Source organism: Microcaecilia unicolor, chromosome 2 (assembly GCF_901765095.1).
Source record: "Microcaecilia unicolor chromosome 2, aMicUni1.1, whole genome shotgun sequence".
Classification (NCBI taxonomy): Eukaryota; Metazoa; Chordata; class Amphibia; order Gymnophiona; family Siphonopidae; genus Microcaecilia; species Microcaecilia unicolor.
In genome coordinates, this window is record NC_044032.1 from 596,989,274 (window position 1) to 597,007,535 (window position 18,262).

At 40.0% G+C, this 18,262-nt stretch overlaps 1 protein-coding gene across 1 annotated transcript in view; it reads right to left on the reverse strand.

Moving 5' to 3' along the window:
- The window catches only part of TLL1 (tolloid like 1), a 499,423-nt gene that overhangs the window by 3,030 nt on the left and 478,131 nt on the right, over nucleotides 1-18,262 (reverse strand). The window contains exons 19-20 of the mRNA XM_030191579.1: nucleotides 16,778-16,991; nucleotides 2,868-3,118 (exon numbers count right to left, since the gene is read on the reverse strand). Of these exons, the coding sequence (XP_030047439.1) occupies nucleotides 2,868-3,118; nucleotides 16,778-16,991 (465 nt within the window). The remainder of the gene's footprint in view (nucleotides 1-2,867; nucleotides 3,119-16,777; nucleotides 16,992-18,262) is intronic.

Sequence of the window (18,262 nt, forward strand, 5' to 3'; positions counted from 1 at the left end):
TAGTCCTAAAAACCTGGGCAAACACTCTTAAATCCTGTATCACTAAAAGTGGAAGCATGCCAATCACAAAAGCAATGGTGCCCAGTCCTTGACATGTGGGAGCCAGGGCTGAGCTATGATTATGGGGATCAGAGGCAGTTGGGTGGATTCGCCTTTGGCAGGTTGAGCAGTACTAGATTTGGAAGCAGAGATCATCATGGTCCCATCCTTACATCAGCTTATTTTGGGGTGTGGGGAACAGAACATTTTTTGTTTGGGGGGGGACTTCTACCCCAGCACCACTCCCACCCCAGCTCCCTGTCCCTTTCTCCAAGACCCAGCATTAGATCCCTTATCAACACTTACCCCCATTTCTTGTGTCATATCTGAGCCCCATTCTCCCTATCCAAATATTGAACCCTTCTCCCAACCCTAATATCAGCGCCCTTCTGCCACCTACTCCCCAGCATCAAACCCCTTCTGACATCCCCACCATCTGCTCTTTTAAGCCCTCTTTTGCCATCCCTAACCTTGCATGAGATCCTGGCCTTCTTCTTCCAGCCTCTGGCCTACACCAGATCTATCTCCAAGCTCTAACTCCCATCTTCCACCTGCCCCATTTTCAGCCCCCAGCCCCACCTCCTTTCCTATTCCCAGCATCAGACTTGTCTCCCAGGTCCTATTTCCAGCACCTTCCCCCTTCTCCTACATGCCAGCAGCTTTAAATCAGGTTGTATTTCCACAGTTGCAACTTTTACTGGTCACCGTGTGATTGTTAAAATCAGAGAGCAACTACATCCTGTTTCTTAATGAGATAATCTGAGCAGTGGGAAAGCTCAGTAGGAAGGGATAGAGAGAGAGAAGGACTGCTGATATTGAGGCTGGACTGTTCACCGTCTGCTAGCTTCAATTTCAGAGGTGGGGGAGCGAGGAATCAAAACAACTTATTCCACTGATTCCACTAGCTAGATCTGATGTGGGGCAGAAAAAAGTATGGAGGACAAGAAATAGTTGCTCCAAGGCCTGCATCCAGCAAGTTGGCTCATTGTTTGCCCCCACCCCAAAGAACACATCTAAATCCTGATTTTAAAATGCCAGGATATACACATCTAAAACACAAAAAACTGAATCTGGCAAGGAGGATTGATCTGGGGGTGTTTTGGGTGGGACTAAAAAATAAACATGTGTAAATACCCCATGATATGAGAGCAACTGTTAGTAATATATAATTTATCTTTAAAATCAAACATGGTACCAGAAGATTGGAGGTTGGCCAATGTAACATCAGTTTTTAAAAAAGGGTTCCAGAAGTGATCTGGGAAATTATAAAACAGTGAGCCTGATGTTGGTGCCAGGCAAAATGGTAGAGATATAAGTATAGGTTAATGAGACAAAGCCAACATGATTTAGTTAAGGGAAATCTTGCCTCACTAATCTACTACATTTCTTTGAAGGGTTGAATAAGCATGTGGATAAAGGTGAGCTGGCCGATATTCTGTATCTGGATTTTCAAAAGGCATTTGACAAAGTACCTCCTGAGGAAATTAGACAGTCATGGGATAGGAGACAATGTCCAATTGTGGATTAAAATCTGGTTAAAAGATAGAAAAGAAAGAGTAGGGTTAAATGGTCAGTATTCTCAATGGAGAAGGGTTGGTACTCCCCTCATCTAAAATGGCCGATTATGAATCGACGAGGTGCCTTTTTTTTCCTTGCCCCTTGTCTTTGGAATTCTATCCCCCAATCAATACAAGGACTGCTCCACTTTAAATCCTTTGAGATTGCTTTAAAAATAGTTTTCTTTGAGCAGGCATTTTCACCATCACAGGGCTGATATTGAAAGAACAACCAGTTTGTCTCTCTTGATTAAATGTGTATTAGGTTTAAAATTAAATGTTTTAGCAGTTTGTTTTTGTGGTTAAGTATCTCTGTCTCTTTCTTTTCAATGATGACATTCTTTTCCCTGTTTGTTTTATTAGTCTATACACCGCTTTGACCTACCCAAAAAAAGGCAGTATAGAAAGTCTTTTAATAAACTAAACTAAAACTAAAATGTGTCCAGGCTTGATCAACATACAGTTCCTAGAGTAACACTTTATATTTGCCATTGGTTTTTCTTTGTTTGCAGATCTACTTCTTTAAAGAGCTTTTTCTCCTGTTTTGCATACTCTGTTCTATTCCTGTACTTATAGGTGGATTCTCGTTCATTCCTTCTGCTCACTGGATATATATCTCTATCTCTGTATATGATATATGAATATATAATCCATGAGTACTATTTTAGATGATGTCGATAAAACACCCATCCCTTAATCTAGCTAGAATTATGTGTGCTATGGAACCCTATGTATGCACTTTTAACCGGAGAGTGAAGGCAATTTTCACACATCCATTCAATGTGGCTAAACAGCTTTGACAATTGCTCTCTAGCAAAGCATGCAAACATGATTATATCACACTAACCTTTGGTAAATGTTATCATCACAAATGCATTTAGCCTCCTTTTAAGGATTTCCTCAGTGAAACGGGCTGATTTTTGAATCAACAAAGAGTAGGACATGATCCATACCTTTACACCACGCCCAATTCACTAAGATCAGGATCTATGACTGAATTTTAGCAACCAATAATCCAAGCTTAAAAATATAAGTTCCTGGCTATGGTTAGCATGTTGCAAAAAATGTATACATCTTTACAGTTATGGACAAGTACACAATGTAAAACAATATCTTACAGTAATGTATTCCAGACTGAATATCCTGTCTGATAAAAGATGTTCTGAAATATTGTTACTGTACCTTTAGCATTTGGCTTTGTGACATCATTCTCCAGTTTCTTAAGAAACCTTTTTCTTAGCAAATTATATTTTTTTAAGTATACAAACTTACCCCAGATCCACAGAACTGACCAAGCCGCATAGAAGTTACATCCTGCCCATCAAAAACTTCAACATAATCATAACCACAGTCCGCTTCTTCTTCGACCTCAAATGTTATAAAACTTAATTCTATTTGGTGTCCTCTTTCTGTCACTAGCAGCCACTCGCAGTCTGCCTGGACTGGGTAGTTATTATCACCAAACTGAGCATGAGAGTAGAAATCTCTTGGTTTTGCTTCAGCTTTCAATCGACCTCCACATTCTATTAGAAGAAGACAAAACTGAATGAAACAATATATACAGATACAAACTCGTAGCATCACAGAAGAACATAACTACATTTTTTCTAAAGGGATATAGCCATAAATCTTAGCCATTTGACAACTTCATATGGATTCATTTGAAATTGCAAGGTCAAGGGAACGATAGTTTATGAATTGGTCAATATTTGTCTTGATGACATCATCAAACTTGTTTTCCCTGATTTTTAAAAAATGTTTTATGTTTTGATGTTAATCTTATTTATGGAGGTCTTTTACTCAAGATGTGATAGTGTTTCTAGCTCACTCTAAAAGTCACCTGGTGCTAAACGCTGCTAAACCTCTCCGAGAAAAGCTGCATTGGCTTCTTCAAAATCTGCACTTTGGTCCATAAAATCATCTACGGCGTAGTCCCAGGATACATGACAGACCTCATAGATCTACCAACTAGAAACAGATCCAGATAGCGCGATCATACCTAAACCTGCATTACCCCAACTGCAAAGGGCTAAAATACAAAACAACATTTGCATCTACATGAGCGCACAACTATGAAATGGACTCCCGTATGCTGTGAGAACAATACATGACCACCTAAACTTCTGGAAATCATTAAAAACTCACCTCTTCAAAAAAGCCTATCCCTCCGATCCAACATAACTCCCCACACCGAGCAACACAACATAATCAAAGATCGTACTGGACAACTTACTATCATCATTCCCCTCAACCTAATGACGCCTGAATCACACCTACCTCATCTGACCACAACACAATCTTGTATTTGTTATCAACCATAATGGCAAATGCCTTTATGGTTACTTGTAAGCCACAATGAGCCTGCAAATAGGTGGGAAAATGTGGGGTATAAATGTAAGGAATAAATAAAATTATATTTCTATTGGAGTCTCAGTGTTTAGTGACAGCTGATTTTTAGAATGAGCTAAAATGCTAGCATACCTTAGTAAATGACCTCTATCTGCTCAAAACAGTGGATGATGTAGAGAATAGATCATTTTAAACACATGAATAGTATACAAATATAGTATATTCTTACTCTTAAGCTTGAAGAAGAAATGACTGAGGGAAGATTTGATAGAGGTCTATAAAATCCTGAATGGAGTGGTACAGGTAAACATTAATTGATTGTTTAGTCTTTCAAAAACTACAAAGACTAGAGTACACTCCATGAGCGTACACAGTGGCACATTTAAAACAAATAGGAGAAAATATTTTTCCACTTAGCATGTGGTTAAACTCTGGAACTTTTTTTTTCAGAGCAAGTGGTAAAAGCTGTTAATGTAGCTGGATTTAAAAAAAACGTTTAGACAAATACCTCGAGGAAACGTTAATAAACCATTATTAAGGTAGACCTGGGGGAAAATCACTGCTTATAGTTGAGATTAAGTGCCACTTTTGGGGACTCTGCCAGGTACTTGTAACTTGTACTGGCCACTGTTGGAAACAGGATACTGGACTAGATGGACCCCTGGGTCTGACTAAATAAGGCAACTCTTACCCTCTAATGCTCCACAATGCCAACACAATAGACATGAAGACATCTTAACAGACAGTGAAGGGGACTTGCAGAATTAGACTATGTAGATAGAGAATATAGGGTATAACAACGGAATTAGGATATGTAATGGTGGATGATTAACAATTTAAAAAATTGCAAAGATTGCAGTGTAAAGAGATTACATTACATGTTTAACTGTATACTGCTAATTCGCCTATTTTAATTTCAATATATTCTTACTTTCAGGAAGTATTCTGGATAAAGTTCACAATAAAAAGAAACATATTTAACAAGACAAGCAGAGAGATTTTTGAGATGCATTAGTTTTGCACTCCATGAATGTATACATACTGTTATAATTCTATATTGCCCACTAGGTGTCACCCTAAGTCAAGTGACTTCACAGAGAAGCAAGAAAACCCATCTTAATAAGTAAACAAGCAGAAAAAAAGGATTCTATATTATAGTGAAAACTGTTTGTATTTTATTTTGCACCTTTTTGTTGATAACTCCTCATTGACTGTCAGCATCTTACAAGATTAAATTTAAGATCCTATTGTTGACCCATTGAGCACTGCACTTGGATCAACCTCGTTATTTGGAGAACTGTTTGACTCCTTAAATTTCAGCTCAGAATCTATAATCATCAGTCAGAACTCCTAACCATTCCTTCTCCATCTCAGATCAGACATGATGTGACACATCACGCTGTTTTTGCAGCTGATCGCCCTTCCCTGTGGAATTCCCTTCCAGTGTTTCTATGACAAGAATCCTCATTAATAAAGTTTTAAAGGGTTTGAAAGCATTATTTTTTCAGACAGCCTTCTGGGAGCTCCTGAGTGAGAGGGTGGGGTGACTTTTTCTGCAGATTAGTTAATATGTGGATTCTGTTTCTTCAGTTATATTATTTGCTGTTCAACATATTTGGTTAATGTCTGTTCTGTGCTGTACATTTTTGATTTTAGAATTGTAAATCGCCTTTATGGTCTTGCTTGCGTAAAGGGTGGTACAGTAAATCACTGGAAACAAATAAATAACTCAATGGAAGTTGGGTTCAGGTACAGAAGTTATTTCCTTTTTTTCCAGAGGGCCCAATTTACTAAGGGGCCCTTTTACCAAGTTGTTGTAAGTACTAAAACATACTTACCACAACTTAAAATGGTGTACTGTGGGGTGCGCTAAGGCATCCTGTGGCACTTGTGACATGTGTGCGCTACCAGTGTTCTAAAAATAGAAAATGTATTTTTTCCTTGAGGAGGCATGTCTGGGGATGGAGAGTGGGCATATCTGCGCTTATCAGCACAGCCACGTTGCTGCACGCAAACTGATCAGCACATCAAACAGTCCTAAGGGCATGCTATAGCCATGTTTTGCTGCAGCTTTGTAAAAGGACCCCTAAGTATTTAGAAAACCATAAGTAAATAGACTCCCAAGTTTGTATCTTAATCAGGGCTTTTTTTGAGGGGGTACTTGGGGGTACGGAGTACGGCACCTTTTTCATTGTCTGCTAAAATTGACTCATGGTCCCCAAGTTATAGTAAAAGAGATCAGGCTCTACATACCAATTCTACCTTTTCATAGATTCTGTGACTGGTTGCAGGGGGCCTGGCTATTGTGGGGTGGGTCCCTCAGTGATCACCCCACCCCTGAAGGGTGGTCTGGCATTTGAGTACCGGCACCTTTTTTGCTAGAAAACACGTACTGATCTTAATCAATGGAAGGTGAAGGGATTTGAACCCTGGCTCCCAGCCATTAGAGATCACAATGCCTATTAAGGAAGGGAAGGAATTCTGGATTTAGACTATGCTTCTTCAATAACAGCTCAAGACGAGTTATACTCAGGGACAGTAGGTATTTCCCTGAACCCTGAAGGCTTACAACTTAAGGGGTCCTTTTATTGAGTTGCAGTAAAAATAGGCCTATTTTGTCAGTGGTAAGCGCTCCTGCATTATCTGTACGCTAACAAGTTAGCACATGGTACCATAGATGCGCTAACAAGATAGAGTAGGAATGCTCACTCTCTGCCCCTGTCACGCCCCTTTAAAAAAAATTACCATGTAGTTAACGCATGCACACTTCAAAACTACTACGATGCTGTACTGCATCCTGTGGTAGTCCATGTTTTGATGCTTTAGGTGCACGTTAGCGCCAAACCAAACCTAGTAAATGGGCCTCTAAGTTTTTACCTGAGGTAATGGAGGGTTAAATGACTTGCCCACAATCACAGAAAGCTGCAGTAATGATTTAAACCAGGCTTTCCTAGTTCGTGGCCGACTGCTCTAACCATAAGACTACTCCTTCACTCCAGTTTAAAAGCCCAAGGGCAGATAAAATTTGTATACTGAGGCAGAATGCCCGAGGACCCCATAATCTTTTACCTATATAAATCAAAGTATAGACATTATGCATTTTATTGTCAGCTTTAGGAAGCATCTTATTACAAATATACATATGATGCAAATAATAATACCAATTAACTCTCACATGGCTATAAAGAAAGATATTCAGACATGCTAAGCAGTTTGCAATGATTTGTATAATTAGCTTAGAAATATCTTTCAATATGATTGCAAATTCTTCAGCCAGAGAGGAAATCAAAGGAAAGACAAATAGAAAAATGTCCTATATCGGAGAGAGAAAGCTCATATCAGATGGGAGAGAGAAAGAAGAGGCAACTGAGGAAGAGGAACAGAATAGCTGTGAGACGGAAGAAAATGCTCCTTTTGCTGCTGAGTTAAGTAGAAGCTAAAGCTAAGGGTTAGGGGTTGATGCTGAAGCTTGGGGACTGGAGGCTTGAAACTGGTGTGGAAGCAGAAGGACTGGGAGAAGGAGAGAGAGAGAGAGAGAGGTTTATGCTGGGGCTGGAAGAAGGAGAATGGAGTCTGATGCTGGGCTTGAGGGCTAGGCATTGGGAGAAAGGAGCTAGAGGCTGGGGCCTGGGAGAAGGGGCTGGAGGCTACTGCTGAGGCTAGGGAGTAGGAGAAGAGAGATGGAGGCTGATGCCAGGGGCTGAGGACTGGGAGAAGGGGGCTGGAGACTAATTCTGGGGCTATAGACTGGGAGAAGGAAGCTGGAGGCTGATGATGGGCAGTGGGAGAAGGGAGCTGTAAACTAACGCTGGGGTTCAGGACTAGGTGAAGGGGGCTGATGCTGGGAGAAAGGAGCTACAGGTTGCTGCTAGGGATGCTAGTGATGCTAGGACTGAGAACTGAGAGAAGTGAGCTGGAAACTGATGCTGGGGTTGGAAGTTGAAGAGGATACTAGATTCTATGAGAGAGAGAAGCAAGGGCATATGCCTGGGAAGATGCTAGAAAAGAAGAAAAATAGGCATAGTGAAAAAAAAATCAGGGGAATCACATGCCTAGGAAAGGTGAAAAGGAGGCACAAGGGCAGATCTAAAGACAAAGGGATAAGAGAGCATGGATTCAGACTTAGGAATAGGCTCTAGGATTCAGTAGGAGACCCAAAGACGGCAGACTCTAAGATTGAATATCCGATGTATAAGTGAGGATTCAAAGATTGGGTAAAATGGAAGAGTGAGGATTAAGAAACTGAGCAGGAATTATGAAGGACAGTGAGGACTATGTGATTGAGTAAGGATATAAATAGGACTGTGAGACTGGAAGTAGAAAAATAGGGAGAGGAGACACTTTGATGGGCCTGAAAAGGTTAGGATGCAGTGGAAAGGGACAGAGGGCTACAGGATCAGTGAGAGGCAAAGGGAAGTAGCTTTTAAAGGAAGCAAGAGGGAGTAGAAATAGGGGGAAGGGTTAAGGGAGGAACGGAAGTTTGGATGAGGGATACGATGTAAGAAAGGGACTAGAGGTGGTTGAGTGACAGAGATGTAGCTGGGCTATTAGGGAAAAGGTATGTGAGGCTGGGGAGGGTGGAAATGGGGGACTAGAAATTGGGGGACTAGAAAGGGCGATAGGAGGCTGTGGAAGGATTGAGACACAAGTGGGGAATGGAAAAACTAGGGAAGAGTAGGAAATGGAAAGCTAGTAAGTAAGTGAATAGAGGGAAACTAAAGACTGGAGAGGGGAATAAGAGGAATTAAATCTAGCTACAGGCAGATAAAATGGCAGATGAGATAAATGGAGACAAAAGATTAAACAAAAGGCTCAACATCAGACACGATGTAGGCGAGGGAAGGAAGGAGACAGGAAGCAGGAAGAAACAGAAAATGGAAATAAGATCCTAGAAAAGCACTTAGGAGAAAGTCAACAAAAAAAAGTGGTAAACAGGAATCAGGATCAACCGAAATGGAAAAGTAAAGTGCCTAGGCAACACAGTTATCTTAGGATCTGGGGCCATTCTCATGGCATGAACCCTGCCATCTGCACGATTCGTACTGCAAGACTGAACCAAAGATGGGAGCACAAAAGCAAAAGTTGGCTCAAGGCACCACAAAGCCTTGGGCTGGTACTGTGATCAACATGAATCAGCAGCAAAAGTCTCTGCTATCCTCAGCAAAGCAGCATTTAGCTGTTTGCTTACATTGTGCAATGCCTTAAGTGCCATAAGGCAGAGTAGTATTCTGTAGCACACAATATAAAAGCCAGGTGTTGCAGTACAAAGTTTCTGGCTCTGTGTTTACCCTATAATATTCCAGCAAGTTTCTGGATCAGATTCACTTTGGTCAGTGTGGAGGCGAATACATAAGAGTCATCTGTAATTACTAACTACAGTTACACCCAAATATTATGAGTAAGACCCAAAGGGCAAGTTGCCTTGCTGAAACACATCATAACATACAGAAGAGTGGAAGTTTAAGTTAATATAAGAAAAGAAAAAGAGTATTCAAATAAAGCCACATATTTCTAAATTGCCAACTTTGACATGCATAGTATTACATGTTCAATGAAGCATGTAAACGTTAGCTCTATGTATTCTAGCTGAGAGCACTGTTATGACCTTGAGGTGCAAGCTGCAACCACCCTGCAGACGCAGCCCCTGAGCTTCTAAAGAATCATTGGCTAGATTTATGAAAGAGCAAAGTGCAGGTCTCATTTTATGCAGTGGGTTCTAATTACTAATAATGGAAGCAATTTTATAACTGTGCACCTACATTTCAGAATCACATGCATGTGTGAGTGCATAGAATATCTGAGTTGTGCATTTGGTTCATAGCAGTTCTTCTCAAATTCCAAGGGTTGATAATGCGATCTTGGTGGGCAAACTAGAAGGTTTTACTTTATCAATGACTAACATTTATGCACTCTAAGAAAACCCCTCAGGTTTCTTCAACAAATGTTTTACAGTTACATACCAAGGGAGCAATTTACCTAGGTAGTGATTTTAACTGTTTTTCTACTGCTTCAGATAGATCTGGTATCCCCAGATCTCAGGGTGAGGGTACTAAATTACTATGTACTTACATGAAACAATGCGGTTTGCATCATATTTGGCATACTACCCATCATAACAAATGGGTTAAACTTTATATTTAGTATTTCACAATTCTTTTCTGAAATAGATTATTTGCTTATTTCAGAGGATATTATGAGATATGTCCATCTTGTAACATAGGTGTTGTAAACACTTCAGATCATGCCACAATGAGCTTTTACTTGGATAATCCTGGATCAATCAAATCATCGTGGAATCAGTCTTTTAATAGATGCCATCTTAATGACCTGAATTTCTAGAAACACTCACTGACGCATGGTCTGAATTTGCTCATTTTAATTATAATTCAGGGGCCTTCAGTTCAGCCCACAGTGGTAAGTGACTGGTATGCTGCTTTCAGTCATTGAATATCTACGTACATCTGCCAACCCGGAAGTTAACCAGGAACCAGCTGATATTTAGACCGGTGCCAGGGTAACTCACTTCATAATGTTAGAAAGAAATAGGCAGAACCAGTAAGGGGATGCCGACCACAAATGGGCTGATGGCCAGCAAAGGGAAAGAAAAGATGGGAGGAGGGGGGGAAAGGGGGAAGGGTCAAGAGAGTAGGGACAAGGGAGTAATTACAGGGGAACGAGGAGGAAAGGGTTAAGGAATAAATGGGGAGGGGCGAGGGGGAGGGGCAATGGACGAGAAGGATCCAAAGGGAAACCTGCAGAGTCCTTTTTGAGCCAGCAAGAGTGGGAGGAGCAACTCTGACCCAACCCACCCACCTGGTTAACTGGCAGCATCTGTCGCAGTAGGCGTCAGGCTACAATAGTTATACAGTAACAGCGACAGATACACAGCAGATTAATAGAGAAAAATTATAAAGCAGGTGGTAAAACGTTATGTGGAAAAGAGTTGATTGGAAAATTGAAATGTAAGCAAAGAAATATATGTCTACATCATAGCTGAGTCACAGCTTGTCTCCTAGCTTCGAAGGCTGGGAGGCCCAGATCATCAGAGTGAAAAGATGGTAGATGCATCCTTCAATGGGATACACCGGAAAGACAACGGGTGCTATGAGAGACAGCACAGAGAGGAAACAGGGTGCTTGGATGGCACAACCGGTGGATAGAAGCTGTGTACCCAGGCAAGAAAATGTTAACATTTATAATGTCGAGAAAAGAACATGTTATGTATTAAGTTAGAATTACAATGTTAGATGCTCCTGGCTGCGGCCAAATAAATTCCAATTTTCTGTCGAAATCAGACTCCAGTGTATGTATTAAGGTGTGATGCGAGAGGCTATGTCTGAATATGTGCCGAATGCCCGAGTTGTGGCTGTTTTGCTGTCCTTGCTTTATACAGCTGCTTAGTCGGTTACCAGACTAAAACGTCTATGTCTTAAAAGATCAATGTCAGAAGTTACACCTGCTACTAAGCATGTTTAGCATATGGTAAATAGCTGCTATGGAGTAGCACCAGTGGTTTTTATTCCTCCCCAAATGCCAAACTGGCAAGGGAAACGGGTCACTGTGAGAGCATCAGAATAACTGAATCGGTTCAGATGGTGTGGGACATTTTGAAGATGGAAAGAATGTTCAGGGCCTCTTTTATCAAGCCGTACTAGTGGCTCCTGGTGCGGTAATGCCGACAAACCCCATTCATTTTGAATGGGCTGCATCTCATTGCTGTGTGGAAACCACTAGCGCGGCTTGATAAAAGAGGCCCTTAGGATTTTAACTGATGATATACATGCTCAACTGAATACATCGTTTGTGTTTGTTTGAAATTTTTGTCTTTTTCTATGATTCAGGTATTTTATATGTGTATAGATGGAGTGATCTAAACATTTTTAATATATAAAATAAAAAACATAATAATACATGGATATGTTTGTAAGATCACAAAAATAACCAGTTAAGTGCTGGCTTTGAAACCATCAATGCACCCAATGCATAAACGTCCATTTCTCTTATATTTCAAAACAGGCTCTGTTGGCAGATTCTATTCTAAAATACTGGCAAAACGTGAGATACACTGACCAGCACATGTTAGTTTCTACTTCTATGACCTGAATAAAATGGGGCTCATTGGGAGTATTTGGAAAGCCAATTTTTCCAGTCATTTCAATGTCTTACATATTTATTCAATAAGTATCACAAATTACCCCTTTTTCCTACTTACCCTCTCTTTCTTCTCTAAAGTTTTTATTGATCGCAGATGGTTTGTAAACTGGCCAAAATATCCTCAACTTTCTCTCCATATGCCTTGGCTAATACTTGTGATTTTTAAAGATATATGGGCACTTCCATATATATGACCAATCTGGCAGCTAAACTTCAGGGATTTCTTTCTTTTTCAAAAATTTTAAAGATCAGTTATTTGAAACTAGAGCTGACATTCTTTCCTGTCTGGGAATCAAATTATCCTTTCTCCAGTATTTTCAGCTTAGACACTTCCTGCTCACCCTTGCAGTCAAATCGGCAATTACCTACCCTTCATGTGGGTTTGAAAAGCTGATTATTAAAAATGTATGTACTTAGAGATTGTTTGTTTTTATAAAACTTTGGCAACCGCTCTCAAGTTTTGGAAAACTGGTTACATCTTTTTGTGAAGACATATGGATGTGATGTGGTATCACAGTAGGTAGAGTTCAAAAGTTTAAGATTCATATTATTGACTAAGGGGCACTTTTACTAAGCCACGATAGGCTCTACACATCTACAGCGTGTGCCAAAATGAGACTACTGCCAGGCCAGCACACCCTCCTGGTGGTAATTTCAGATTTGGCAAACACCCATAACGCCTGGATGAATTATTTATTTCATTCTACTTGCGGTAATCGGCACTTGGCACGCAAATGTAGCGCATGAGCCTTTACCACTAGATCAATGGGTGGTGTTAAGCGCTCAGGCTAGTTTTGGGTGTGTACTGGTTTCATTTTTACCGCAAGCCCTTTTCCCGTCCCATTAAAAAAAATCACACACACACACATTTTTGTAGATGCGGTAAAAACTTGCCCAGCACGTGCCCAATACACACACCTACACTACTGAAAGCCACATTTTGCCATGGCTTAGTAAAAGGACCCCTCTGTCATTTGAAAATATTGATGATTATTTTATATATTAGATAATATATGTATGGGTGGGATTTATTAAGAGGATAGTGGGATTTATGTTTGGTGTTTTGGTTTGTTTTATTGTTGTGTTTTAATTGTATTTTTATATATGTTATTTTGTACTTTGCTTAGTTATAGGCAGAATATAAATGAGTAAATCTATGAACCAATTATTGAAGGACATGCTTAGCTTCCAAAATGAGAGTACTTTTTGGAAACTGGTGTGGCAATTGCTTATTATTGTTCTCTCTCTCTCTCTTTGTGTCTTGTTCATACACAGCTTAAACTATTGTATAGATTATATCACATTGTAGTGAAGACTAGTAAATGGGACAAAAATAGCTCTTCTTTATGCTGGAGATGCTATGGAGGTCTGGGTACATTTATATGTACAATCATATGCACAATCATATCTAGGGGCATAAGTGCAAGAGTACATAAGTATTGCCATACTGGGAAAGACCAAAGGTCCATCAAGCCCAGCATCCTGTTTCCAACAGTGGCCAATCCAGATCACATAATACCTGGCAAAAGATCCCAAAAAAGTACAAAACATTTTATACTGCTTATCCCAGAAATAGTGAATTTTCCCCAAGTCCGTTTAATAATGGTCTATGGACTTTTCCATTGGGAAGCCGTCCAAACCGTTTTTAAACTCCGCTAACCTAACCACCTTTACCACATTCTCTGGCAACGAATTCCAGAGTTTAATTACACGTTGAATGAAGAAACATTTTCTCCGATGCGTTTTAAATTTACTACATTCTAGCTTCATCGCATGCCCCCTAGTCCTAGTATTTTTGGAAAGCGTAAACAGATGCTTCACATCTACCCATTCAACTCCACTTATTATTTCATAGACCTCTATCATATCTCCTCTCAGCCGCCTTTCCTCCAAGCTGAAGAGCCCTAGCCGCTTTAGCCTTTCCTCATAGGGAAGTCGTCCCATCCCCTTTATCATTTTCGTCGCCCTTCTCTGTACCTTTTCTAATTCCACTCTGGGGCTCATTTTCAAAGCACTTAGCCTTCCAAAGTTCCATAGGTTTCTATGGAACTTTGGAAGGCTAAGTGCTTTGAAAATATGCCTCAATATATCTTTTTTGAGATGCGGCAACAAGAATTGAACACAATATTCAAGGTGCAGTTGCACCAATAACATCCTCATTTTTGTTTTCCATTCCTTTCCTAATAATACCTAACATTCTATTTGCTTTCTTAGCCGCAGCAGCACACTGAGCAGAAGGTTTCAACGTATCATCAACGACAACACCTAGATCCCTTTCTTGGTCTTTTACTCCTAACGTGGAACCTTGCTTGATGTAGCTATAATTCGGGTTCCTCTTTCTCACATGCATCACTTTGCACTTGCTCACATTAAACGTCATCTGCCATTTAGACGCCCAGTCTCGTAAGGTCCTCTTGTAATTTTTCACAATCCTCCCGCGATTTAATGACTTTGAATAACTTTGTGTCATCAGCAAATTTAATTACCTCACTAGTTACTCCCATCTCTAGGTCATTTATAAATATGTTAAAAAGCAGTGGTCCCAGCACAGACCTCTGGGGAACCCTACTAACTACCCTTCTCCATTGAGAATACTGACCATTTAACCCCACTTTCTGTTTTCTATCTTTTAACCAGTTTTCAATCCATAGTAGAACACTACCTCCTAATCCCATGACTCTCCAATTTCCTTTGGAGTCTTTCATGAGGTACATTGTCCTTAAAAACTGATATTCTTGCATGTAATTGGTAATATGATTCAAAAGATTATTCAAGCTTCTATTCTTTCATGGCTCTTCAGAGGTAAGCTTACGTGATGATAATCGGCAACTAACTTGAGTTTTGTGATTGGCAGCAAACAGTGTGATAGTGGGAATGAGATAAGATACCAACTGAATGGGTTCAGAAGGTGTGGGACATTTTGAAGATGGAAAGAATTACATGGATCCTGAAATGTAAATCTGGAAAACATACCTCCAAGCCTCTCCCAATATTATGACATGGTTCAGGGTGATTAAGATTTCTGAATGATTTTGTTTTTTTTACTTCTAGCATTACATTTAAATAAAATGATAATCTTAAGATATTAACATTTGCTTGCCTCCAGATCACTCTGATTATTAACCTTGTTCTTATTATTTTATTTTTGAGTTGGGTTTTCACTTCTAGTTGGAGGGAGGGGGGATTAGATAGGTCTACTGTAGGGGGTGGAGACTACCAATAAGGCAAGATAGGAGGGGGGGGGGGTGTGAAGTATTACTGATTTTTATAATAACTTCATTTGTTTCAGTAACATCCAATGTTATAAAACACTTTGGTCTTGAGAAGAATAGTTTCTTCATTTAATCTTCATTTAAGATGAAGTGTTTTACAGAATTGAATGTTACTGAAACAGATGAATTATTATAATGAACCTGAAAGTGAGTTGTTCATATATATTTAAAAGGACCTATGAAGACTATTGGTGTTGGTAATGGAATAAGTCAGTTTTAGGTAACCCACCTTCTGAAGGTCCACCAAAAAAACCCTCTTTTTTTATAACACTAAAGAGAGCTGTTTAGGATCCTGATTTTAGTTATGCATATGCTGTCTGGCACGTCTATTTGTACTTTTAGCAGGCATTTATTTTCCTAGCACTAGCTTGTGGTAGATGCATTTTTCTGTTTTCTGATAGCAATGGGGGTGGGTGTGTATGGGGGGAGGGGGTTATAGAATTCTATCACAAAATGTTAACACATCTTGAGGAATTTCCAGCATCTCTGCACTTACCCCAGGATTCTATATAATGCACCTAGCATTCTGCTCTGAAATCCAAGTGTATTCTGTAATGACTTGTGTAACTTAATTGTCTTAACAAGCTACTCAGCATTGTTAACAGCAATAATGAACACTAATTGGTAATAATTATTTATTTGGATTTTGCTTACACCTTTTTCAGTAGTAGCTCAAGGTGATTAACATTCAGGTACACTGGGTATTTCCCTGTCCCTGGATGGCTCACAATCTAATTTTGTAGCTGAGGCAATGAAGGGTAAAGTGACTTGCCCAAGATCACATGGAGCAGCAGTAGGATTTGAACCAGCCACCTCTGGATGTCAAGACTGGTGTCCTAACTAGACCACTCCTCCATGCCACTAAATTAGAATTTATACACATAACTTGCTAAGAGTATTCTGTAACACACTGCGCCTAAATTTTAATGCACGCAGGCAAAAATGGTGTGGTTATGGGTGGGGAAATAGGCATTTTGTGGGCATTCCAAAATTTGCGCTTGCAGTTATAGAATATGGCACAATACACCTAAATCTATGTGTCGGGATTTACGTCATGTTTTCATTTGTGTAAATGGAAGCTCATGGTTTTAGGTGCTAGGATATCAATTAAGCATATTCTTTATACTGTGCATAAATATAGGCACCCCTTATAGAATATGCTTAAGGTGGAAATGTTTTCCACACAGATTTTCTAGCCCTTTAATGACTGTACTGGAGGCATTATTATTGCTTACAGAGAGACATCTGTCCAAGGATGCAATCTGCTTTTGTACTTATGGTTATTGCATCACACATTTTCATCTTGTTATTGTACTTTGCTCAGATATACTGCTTAATAAAGACCTCTTTAAATTAAAAAAAAAAGAGAGAGAACAAAGAAGGCCAAAAGGTTGAACGTTTAATAACCTGTAGAGTGCGTAGCTTGGAAGCCTTTTCTTTGTACTGATGCATCTGAAACGAAGTGAAGAAACATTCTGTTTCCAGTGGCAATAAGGGGATCTGGTATCTTATTGCCACACAGGCGCCCCAGGATAGGTGACTTCTCTGTGTCCCCATCAAACACCTCCAAGTGGTCATAAGCACACTCCTGATGTTGCTCAATTTCAAATTCACTGAAGGTCTACAAGGTAAGCAAAATGGGCACAGCATCAGATTCACCAGTTCACTTCCAGGCAAATTGTAAGACCAAACATTCTGGACATGTTTCCAATGTATATTTTTTCTGTAGATTAGATACTTCTGAGGCAAGGAACACTATACCAATAATGCTGACTTGTAGAAATGTACACTATGAGTCAGCTGTGTTTAATGGTTTTTCCCCTTTTGCATCTGTGGGAAAAAACGATTCGTACATCTGGTCCTAAGTTTGAAAGTTGGCAACTTACAGTACTTAAAACATGAAAGAAGTGCTCATGCCTTGCAAGTAATCAGGACATAACCTATAGAAATAGGATTGATATGTATTATATTGTATGCATGTATCATTCATAATTTTACAGATTCCTTTCAACACAAAATCTACAACATCTGTAGGACATACTGCATTGCAACTGACATGTTTGTGTTTGCAGTGATACTGAAACATGAGACACTTTGAGGATCATTGAAACTTTATGTTCACTCCAAAAAATGGGAAAATAATTAGATTTTTTTGGCAAATATGTGCTCCTGAATAATTTGTGGATAATGATATCACTGAGATGGAAAAGTTTATATCACCATTTTTATGGAGTTCATTGACACTTCTGTTTATGTTTTTACTCAGATATTCCTGTTTCTGAATCTGTCAGGGGAGTGTGACTAAGGCCACCTGAACCAGACGTTCTAAATTCTTTTCCTATATATACCAAGAGGGTAATTTCACAGCAGGTTACCTAAATTGTATGGTAATTTCAAAGGAAAATACATACGTAGAGGGGTATAATCGAAAGGGGTGCCCATATTTTCTGAGGACTTCCTCGCAGGACGTCCCGGCGAAGGGGCGGGGAAATCCGTACTAACAAAACAAGATGAGCGTCCATCTTTCGTGTCGATAATACGGCCGGGGACGCCCACATCTTGATATTTAGGTTGTCCCTAGAGATGGTCGTCCTTAGATTTGGTCATTTCTGATTTTCGGCGATAATGGAAACTAAGGACACCCATCTCAGAAACAACCAAATGCAAGCTCTTTGGTCATGGGAGGAGCCAGCATTCGTAGTGCACTGGTCCCCCTGACATGCCAGAACACCAACCGGGCGCCCTAGGGGGCACTGCACTGGACTTCAGAAAAAGCTCCCAAGTACATAGCTCCCTTACCTTGTGTGCTGAGGTCCCCAAAACCCACTACCCACAACTGTACACCACTACCATAGCCTTTGTGGGTGAAGGGGGGCACCTAGATGTGGGTAC